The 10151-nt window shown below is 39.0% G+C and overlaps 1 protein-coding gene across 1 annotated transcript in view; it reads right to left on the bottom strand.

Annotated features, from left to right (window-relative positions):
* Positions 1-10151, bottom strand: part of TTLL5 (tubulin tyrosine ligase like 5) — a 127244-nt gene that overhangs the window by 79777 nt on the left and 37316 nt on the right. The window contains 7 exon segments of the mRNA XM_019615757.2: positions 884-1004; positions 3438-3723; positions 5097-5242; positions 6217-6255; positions 7107-7169; positions 7759-7850; positions 8236-8349. Of these exon segments, the coding sequence (XP_019471302.1) occupies positions 884-1004; positions 3438-3723; positions 5097-5242; positions 6217-6255; positions 7107-7169; positions 7759-7850; positions 8236-8349 (861 nt within the window).

The following is a 10151-nucleotide window of genomic DNA, read 5'->3' as shown; positions in this document are numbered from 1 at the left end:
ATATTTTTTTTTTGTAATGCAATAGTAGCATGAATTAGATATTGCTAAATAATCCTAAGGAATCTTAGAGGAGTTCTAAAGCAGTTAGGGTCAGAGCTGAGAGATCCAGTGAAGAATGAGGGAAAGATCTGGGCAGCTCAAATGTCAACCACACTTTAGTCATCTAGCATCTACCCTGACATTGCTCAGGTGTCAGCCAACATTCCTATCTTGTCTGTATGTTAAAATATAGAACTGACAACTAGACAAGGATAAGTATAATCTTAGAATCATAAAATCCTAAGAGTTGGAAGGGACCTCTGAAGGCTATCTAGTCCAACTCTCCAGGGATGTGCACAGATAGATCAGGTTGTCCATGGCCTCTTCCAGCCTTGCCTTGAAAATATCCAAAGATGAAGCATCCATCACAACACTAGGAAAACATGTTCCAGTGCCTCACCACCCTTGCTGTAAAATATTTTTTCCTCCTACCTAACCTAAATCTACTCTCCCTGTTCTATCACCACAGACACTGCTTAAGAGTCTGTCCCCTTCTTTCCTGTTGCTCCCCTTTAGACACTGACAGGCTGCTTCTCCAGGCTGAACAGCCCCAGCTGTCTCAGTCTGTCATAAGAGAGGTGTTCCATCCCTTGGATTGTTTTTGTGGCCCTTCTCTGGATGTGCTCCAACACATTTATGTCTCTCATGCACTGAGGATTCCACATCTGGATGCAGTACTCCAAGTGAGGCCTCACCAGCCCAGAGCAGAGGGGCAGGCTCGCCTCCCTCACCCTGCTGATCACAAGGTAGTTTTTAACCTCAGTTCTTTCAAGGATTGGAACTGGTCTCAAAATTCAGGACAGATTTTAGCTGGGCTTCTCTAAGCTAACACAAAGCTTCTTACCATTTGCTCATCCTCTTTTGCAGCCCAGGCAGCATTCTGGAACTGGTCACCAGCATCCTTCATCAATCGCAGCTGAACATGCTGTAGATAGGCAGAGAAAGCCCTACGAGCCTGCACTTTGCTGTGGACCAAGAGAATCACAGTCAGCTACTCAGAGTAGTAGTGGAAAGAATTACAGGGGAGTATATTCAGCAAGAACCTTGCAGGTGCAAAAACGTTGACTCTAAAGGGAAAGAGAATCACTTCACCTTACCAGTATTTCCAAGGAGACCTTCAGTTCACAAAGATAGAGCACACAGTTCCACAGATTCAAGAGACAGAAGATGCCCTCTGATTTCTAAGACCACTTCAAAAAATTGAATCCTCTCCTTGCCTTTTCATAGCCATTGCAACTCTCTTCCAAAAGTCAGTATCACAAACACCAGTAAAACTGTATTTTTAAGCCCAGTTCAAGGCTCTCCTGGACCTTCATCTTCACAAGCATTTTGAACACAACAACAGACCATAAATTAAAGAGCTTAGCATCACTGCCAGAATTCTAACAAAGGCCATGCAATTCCCATTGGAAGTGACAGAATTAAATCTATGAAAGTAAGCTTTTCCCCTGCTGATGCAAGGACAAAGGCCAGATTTCATTGAGCAAGGCACCACTGACTAAATAAGAAACATCAGCAAAATCTGCTGTGCAGCTGGCTGAGCATGTTGGGAAGCTGTGAGCCACAAATTGAGGAGAATACCAGGGCGAGACAAGGAGGGACATTGATTTTTATTCCTTCACAATAGCAGTCACTTTAGCATATGCATCTAATGTTGCAAGAAAAATTGCTGAAAACTTTACTTTTTCTGCTCAGTGTCATCTTGGCCTAAACTCTCTCCTCCAACAGCCTGTTCCCTCAGTCTATTCTTCCTCGTAGTTTCCTCCAGCGCCACCATAAACTGTCACTTGCACTGCCAAGCACAGTTTCTCCTTTCATTTTGTAAAAACGGCTTTAGTGTCAGTGCTGATTCCCCTTCTATTACAGGCAATGTCAATCTTTTCTAAAAAATTATCACATTTCATCTTAAAAAAGAAAAATAATAATCTCACAATCATGAGGTTTTTCAAATCACTACTTTTCTGAAATGGTATTCCAGATCTCATGGTTTCAATAATTAGGAACCTTCTATTACTGTGCAGCCTAGCTTCATTCATGGACAGCTTTGATTTGCTTTTTCTTTCTCCAGCATTATCCTATGGGCTGGTTTCTTTTGGATGAACAGGCCTAGTTTCTTTTGGATGAAAACATCATTACTTCAGCTCTCTGGCCTGTTCACCCCACAGCAAAGCTTTTATCAATGACAGATCAGATGGGGCCAAGCCCAGCACAATCCTGGAACATGAGGTCACTACAAGCCTTACAACTTCTGTGGGGGGAAATCCCAACATCATTGGGTGCTGAGCAAGATTCTGCCAGGAACAGCAGACAGAGCTGACATTCTTGGCAGAAGTCAGTTCTATATATAGGTAGATGACATTATTGCTATACCCATCCTCAAAAACATTTTAGAATCTTCTGTCATAATAGCAAATGTTCTTGCCAGAAGAAAACCTCAAAACAATTCCCAAATTCATTTGATAATTCATAAATCCTCCCAGAAATTAATCTAAGAAGGGAGATACAAGCAATATTTTTTTTCCTCTACCTTTGGACACTTTTCGCACAACACAATATTTCTTATATCTGTGTAGGAGGGTTTTTCATTTTCTAGATGTATGAGCACTCCTTGTTTTTCTTAACCATCTGCAAATAGTCACTTTTATCAAGTGAATTTAAGGGGAAGATCACTCTTCTAAACATCTTGTAGGACCCAGACTTATTTTTCTATACAATTTCCTCCAGTACCACCATTCTTTTTCAAGCAGCTGAGTCATCCATCTGAACAGTCTGCTCCACAGTCATGCTCAGCAGCAGGCAATAAGACGTATCAGTAACTTATTGCTCTCAAATGACCTTTTGTCTTGCTCTCAGGAGGTGCAGACTCTGAACATCATAGACTGCTGTTAGAGATAAAAATTTCATCATCCAAAATATAAGCACAAAGAGAAAACTATATTTTTATGGTGAGGTAGCACTGAGGTGTACTTTCCCAATCTTTCTTGAATGGCTTAACATATAAAAACTGCAATTTCTTTGGAAATGCAGAGAATGAAAACACACATTTTACAATTCAATAGCAAGCATCTTGTATTAAGACAAAAGCATTTTAGAAGCCCAAGTTGACTGAAAGTACAACTTATGTCATCATATTAAAGAACAGCAATGAATGCTACGGTTCATGCTTTACACTAATCAAACAGGTCAGACACTTAGGTAAACTGTCAATCTTTGCAACCATCTCCTTTCTGTGTCAACTATTTACTAAGACAGTTACACGGACAAAAATGCAGGCCTTTTAACCACAGTCTCCTCTAATCTCCTCACTCTCGTTCATAGTGAGGCAAGTAAATCTATATTCTCAAAATTTTGATAGTAGCTGACAGTCAAACGCAAAGCAATATGCAGAAATCTCTCACCTTAGATTTCCATTTTTCTTAAGAATCTGCAGCAAGTTAAACTGAGACTTTGAGTCTGTCTTTTCAAGAAATGGCCCTCCTTCATTTCTTGTTTTCTTGTCAAGTTTTTCTGTCAACCTCTCCTTACTAGAGGTTTTCTCTGGGTCTGAGAGCTTTGGCTTGCTTTTCAACTGGCTGTTCGAAAGGGAGCCAAGAGTTCCACCTTGTTCTTCATCTTCACCTGCCGCCCCCTCTTCCTCTTCACCTTCTGTGTCCGTGAGGGACAGCTTTGTTGGTTGTGATGTCCCTGTAGAGAAGAAATAATCTATTCTGTGATCAAGCCATGGGCACTACCCTACTATAAATATGCTTAGGTTTATTTCTGAACACTTCTGCCAGAAGGAGAAAACATCATTTTAGAACAGCATGATAACTATTTCTGCCCTTTATTATTCCTTCTGGCTTTCCATTTACGTATCAAACAGCTAAAGATCTTAACTTCACAAAATGAGAAATAAAAGAAAGGCAGTTTCCTATGCTTCATCCTGACTTTTTGGCAGGTTTTGAGTTCGCATATATGATCAATTTCTGGATTTTTGTGTATCATAAAAAACAAAGCTAAAAACTCTTAACTTTAATGTGTGCCAGTAAAGATCACATATTTTAATATAGCTCCATTAGTCATCACGTAACACACAGCCTCTCCCATGGCAATCAGTATCAGGTAGCTACTAGAAAGAGTTAGATAAAGGCTTAAGGAACAGTCACTTATAAAGATCATTCCCCTCTGTATCCTTTTAAGTTTTTCTCACATTGGCTTAAATAAAAAGCATTTCTCTCTTTCCAAATGCTTAGAGGTGGTTCAAGTGTAGCAAATCTAGTCTGGAAGGTCCCAAGTTTTCATCTGTCTCTGAACAGCTGGAGGATTATGGAGACCCATACATAGTGTAAAGTGCAACTACAAGCTAATGTTCAAGAAAATACTGATTACGTTTAATCAGATATGTAGAGATATTAATAGTGGGAATGGAATTCTTAGAATTATAAAATGGTTGGAGTTGAAAGGAACCTTTAAAGATCATCTAGTTCCAAAATTCCAACATGGCAGGGACACCTGCAACTAAATCAGGTTGCTCAAATTCCCATCCAGCCTGACCTCCAACACGTCTAGGGAAGGGGCATCCACAACCTCTGAGCAACCCGTTCCAGTTTCTAACCACCCTCATGGTAAGGAATTTCATCATTATATTTAACCTAAACCTACCTGCTCTTAGTTTAAAACCATTATCCCTTGTTCTAGCACAACACAGTGTGGGTAAAGGTCTCTCCTCATCTTTTTTATACGTCTCCTTAGTAATTGAAAGGCCCTATAAGGTCTCCTTGGAGCCTTCTCTCCTGTAGGCTGAACAACTGCAACTCTCTCAGCCTCTCTTCACAGGAGATCTGTTGCATCCCCCTGATCAATTTCACAACCCTAACCATTTTCTTGACACTAAGAAGGCAGGAAGCCTAGAAGAATAATGAAGTGAAAATTAACTCATGAAATAAAAACATCAACCCCTGAATTACCTTAGGGACTACAACAGCTAGAACAACCAACCCCATTCACACAGATTTCAAATAAGAAAAACTCGTGTTTTTTGGGACTTGATATTCATCTAACAGTCTCACGGTGCATACCTGATAACCTTGTTTGTGCTGCTCTAGCTTTGGTACGACATCGCCGGTGCTTCCTTAACTCCAGTGAAACAAGCTTTCTCTCATAAAAGAGAGAATGAGAGTCTACAGCTTCCAGATTCATATCCAGCCTCCCATTAAGATCTTCTCTGGAAAGTATAAAGAGAGACCTACTTAAATACTCTTTATATTTCTCTCTCTAATAGTACAAAGAAACTTGGCAGATTAAATTTCTTCAAGAAATGGTTTTCTTGACAGAGGGCAAAAACAATTACTACCAGTCCAGATCTGCTCCATTTAAAGCTTACAAAAGTTCAGAGCAAATCTTTCAAGTATTTCACAGAACATCAGCTCTCAAAAGCCCCAGACTCATCTATCTACTGTCATGCTTTCACAGCTCAGCAGCATCTCTCCAATATACAGCAGCTCAAAGCACAATTAGTAAGGAAAACTGAATTGAACAGTATGAGTACAAAACAAAGAAGGGGGGAATTCAAAGAGAGCACATGGACCTGAACCCTGTCTTCAGAACCTTTTATGTAGACAGCTTCTTCTTCATTATTATGTCAGAGACAAGAATTTTAACTAACATAGTTTGGGTGAAAATGGACAGTCTTTCTACAAATTCAGCAAAGGAGAAGGATTTCAGATTCTTTAAGAGAAACAAACATGCTAACTTTCTACCAGTGCAGAAAGATCCAGCAAAATGTTCTTTATAATGTAAGTGTGAATATCCGCAGAAAATTTCCATTGTTCCATTTACCTTTTGGAATTAACAAAGTAAATATATATATAAAGTTCTGAAACTTCATATATTATGGAATCTTTTAAGAGAGCTCACATACTGTGCTCAACTTTACGGCAGAAATGCCAGAATAGCAAGCCTAAGAGGATTGATCTTAAGGTCCAGTGCAACAAAAACGTAAATTCTTCTGATGTTGGGACGCGGTTTCCTTATTGGATTTACTTAATGAAGTTATCTAAGGTGTGAGCAACACAATTCTTTCTTATTCTGATTGGTTTGGAGTCAAATAGGTGTTGATCCAGGACTTAGAAAGCAAAGCTATGGAAATCTAAATTTAGAATAAACTCTAAAAACTCAAATTATTTAAGAAGCATTTACCGAGATCGTCCAGTGAAAAAGTCTCCTTTCATCTTGTCCCTAAAAAGGGAACAAGGGCAAAAATCACCCTTCATTCTTGATCAGCATCTCTATTTAAAAGCCTCAAAAATCTTTCATATATAAAACAAAAAGACCAAATTCATAGAATTTCTTCTTAATCCTATCTTAAAGGAGGATAAAAGGCTCTAAAAGAGGAATTGTGAGCAGATATTCTAAAAATAATGCTTAAATTGTTCTAACTCAAATGGGAGATGTCATTGCTTACCAGTAATATCTAGAAACATCCCTGAAATTACACAGCAAAGTATCTTACAGTGCAGTCTTACCTTTCTTCTGTAGTAACTTTACTGCAGAACTCAGATAAGAAAAACTGTGGAAGAGGATGGATGCTAAACACACAATGAAAGTGCGTAGAGCTCTCAACTGAAGTTCAACTAGCAGCATGAATCAAAGCATAGCCCAAGGAAAGAGGCATCAAATCATGTTTGCATATGTCAAGAGAGAGGGATACTAAACCTCTGGAGTAAATTTTCAGTGTTCACATGAGGGAAGTTCTGATAGGAGTTTAAATTCAAAACAAAAGGTAAACAAGGACCACCTATAATCTCTTCATGAAGAAACATACATGCTTGAAGGTTTTACGCGTCTAGAGTCATCTCTTTCCTACTCCCATGCCTTTTATGAATTAGCCTTTTTACCCTTGGATTTAGAACTCAGACATGTAAGAATAAGAAAAATCTCCACAATAACCAGCACACTAGAAAAGTGATGTACAACTATTACTACCCTTTATAAATCACAGATAGATGTTTATAACATTGGATAAGTGAACAGTCAATGTTTTTCATGTTGTGTCCTCTGTCTCCCTCCCAAACTCAAAACCATTCTACCTGTCTTGAAACAGACGTGTAGCCAGCATGTAGTTCATTGATGTCTTGTACTCTAAAAAGGATCTAGAAAACAAAATACAGGATGTATCAAGGCAGAGCTCATCATACTGAAAGACATTATATAGAAAAAAAGTAATCTATAAAAAAATCCCAGAACAAGTTGATTGAGACAACATGCTATACCACAACAGAAAAGAGGACATGAGGAGAGCTATCAACCCTTAGATGAAGTTCCTGATGAGGCAAGAGGCATGAAGAAGCACTGTACACTGGAAAGAAGAAAAAAAAAAAAAAAAAGCATAATATAGTATCACTCATTCCTATGTAGAGTTTATGGCCCAATGAGAAAGCACACAGGTACACAGTATATGCAGCTGCAGGATATAAAAGCAGATAGCAGCAATAAGTTATTTAAAGAGAAGACATTTTTATTCTGATAGAAAAGCAGTATCAGTATCTATGAAACAACGTTTAATAGCCTTCTATAAGGTGCAATTAGAGAAAGTAGCAATAATAAACAGTAATTCTACCAAAACCCTCAGTACACTCCTGACAGCTGACCACATTAAACTACATGCACATAACACAGAATATTCCTCATCACAAAGCATCAGTGTAACACTGAGACGTCCTAATGGATTTTGATACTTACCCATAAAGGTCCCATGTTAACGGGGTAGGGAATATGCGGATGAAACCTCCTCTCCGTTCATTCTCATCTCTCACTCTACGAAGAACTTTTATCTTGGGATAAAAATTAAAAAAAGAAAAAATATATAGCCAGCAAAATAGATGCAGTGGAAAAAGAACCCTGGAAAAATCCCTCAACTTCAGAGCATAAAAATGATATCACTGCAGTCCTTGGGGTGAGCTGGGAATGTATGACATACATCCTTAGGCATTTTTATCTTGTGTTTAAATTCCAAAGGAATCTACCGTGGCTGGGTTCATATCATGTATGCTTGGCACAACTGAGGGCAAGGGGCAACTCCAAGAGCAGTTCTGTTTCCAAAAAAATTGTACTTCTATCATACTTTTCATACACGTCCACTTGCTCTTTGCTGAGCAAGTTATCCCACACATGGTGGGAAAGCCAGGGTAAACAAAAGATATTTAATAGCCTACTTACCTCTTCCATGGAGAGACCTAGCACAGAGCTTCCTTGCCTTCCTGTTGCTTTTTCCCTCCCTGAGGACATGAAGTTTTTCATTTCAGCATCACTGGCAGAAAGAGGACGGGTACGCTGCAGAGACACGGTGCAAATACAAATCTTTCCCTTCCTCTCACAAATTTCTTAATTTTTTTAAGTTACATTAAAACCTCCAGGACTCAATTTCCAGCAGAATCTACAGTCTAAAAGACTACAGCCAAAATTCAAGCTCCTGTAGTCCACTCTTTAAAGAATCTACACCCTAGTGGGTACCAAGTGTGAGTATTCATATTCCTAGTTTTCAGCAAAGCAGGACAATTCAGACATTACTGCCAGTATTCGCATCCCTAGCCCATTCAGGGAAAGCATGAGACATACCCAAAAGTACCAAAGTCAGGATTCACACCCTCAGCCCCGAGCCCAGAAAGATCCATGCGCAAAGGATAATAAAGTTGGCGTCACATTCATAGTCCCCCCAAAAACACTGGGGTTCACACGTCAGTGGTATTAGGAACATGATTCTCTGTCCCTGTTCTGTATTCCTAGCATGGCAACACAATTACAATTCGCTGATGAGATAAAATTGAAGGAAAGCCTAGCTTATTCTTATGCATATGTAAATACAAAATGTAAATTCACATATGTATGTAAATTGAAAGAAAAGCGATGAGAAGAGTTGCAGAAAATAAATAATTTCCAAGATAAATCAATCTGATGAATTGTAACAAAGAACAGGAATTCAAAATATCTCCAGATTAGTAGGATTATATGCAGGGTGCTCTGAAAGTAAGGCTTCTTACTTCCATGGAAACCACAACAGATTCAAAGCATACAAGAACTCCATTTGGTAGAGCAGATTCTTAGCTGCAAAACACTATTTTTCAACATAGTCACAGCCATTAGATACACTTTTTTTTAAAACCAGCAATGAACAAGAGGCTGCTTGCCGCTTTTGTAAACATCTGCACCAGCAGAGGTTACCCACTTTCACTGCTGCCACTGCTGAAATGCACCACCAATAGCCCCATTGTGCTCACATCCACTGTTTGGTCTCTATAAACCTTCAACAAGCATTGATAAATGTCAGTGGGAGCCATTTTTCCCTTGTGGAAGAACTCAGTTCCACATCTTTGCTTCATCCACATTTCTACGTCAGACACCATTTTGTCAGACTGCTCCTCTGCTGCCACCAGTCATGCAGCAAGGTTCAACCTCTACTGCCATACCACCAACATCTGCTTCTGATGTTCTGGGCCAATGTCATAAAACAGGAGGCATTACTTTCAGAGCAGCCCTTGTACAATCTTAAAATTCCAGCAAGACTGAAATCTTTGAACAGATTCTGAAGTACATTTTAAGCTTGTCTTAGGCCAATTTCAGATGTAATGCTTCTGGAGATTAAAAAAAAAGCATTAAAAGTTCAGCTCAGAAAGTCTCATGCCTTTATATAAAATTCAAACTATCCCTTAGCAGTACACCAAACAAAGAATGTAATAGAGAGGTTCTTATTTTAGAAAGAAGTTAAAAACATGACTGAAAGCTTAACTGGGAAAAGTCCAATGGAATAACCCATACTGCTAAGCTAGAAATCAGACTCATGGCAACACCGGATTTCATTTTTATTTGTAAGAACCACTTGAACCAGAATTGAATTCCAGTCTCACTTCATTATAAATTGCAAGTGGCTGTTCAGAATTCACAGATGAAACAACCACAACAGCAACAAACATTGTGCTAGAACAGGTTATGCTCTGCAGTGACAGGCAGAGAAAATTTCAAAGAAAATTGACATTGCCATTTTTTCTGAAATATGTTGTTAATCCTAATGGAAACTGGCTAAATAGAACAAGAGAGAATGAGACAATCTGGATGAGAGGGGGAGGTAACAAAAGTAT

Source organism: Meleagris gallopavo, chromosome 5 (assembly GCF_000146605.3).
Source record: "Meleagris gallopavo isolate NT-WF06-2002-E0010 breed Aviagen turkey brand Nicholas breeding stock chromosome 5, Turkey_5.1, whole genome shotgun sequence".
Lineage (NCBI taxonomy): Eukaryota > Metazoa > Chordata > Aves > Galliformes > Phasianidae > Meleagris > Meleagris gallopavo.
Note: the sequence above shows the minus strand (reverse complement) of the source record. Positions and strands in the feature narration are given on the sequence as shown.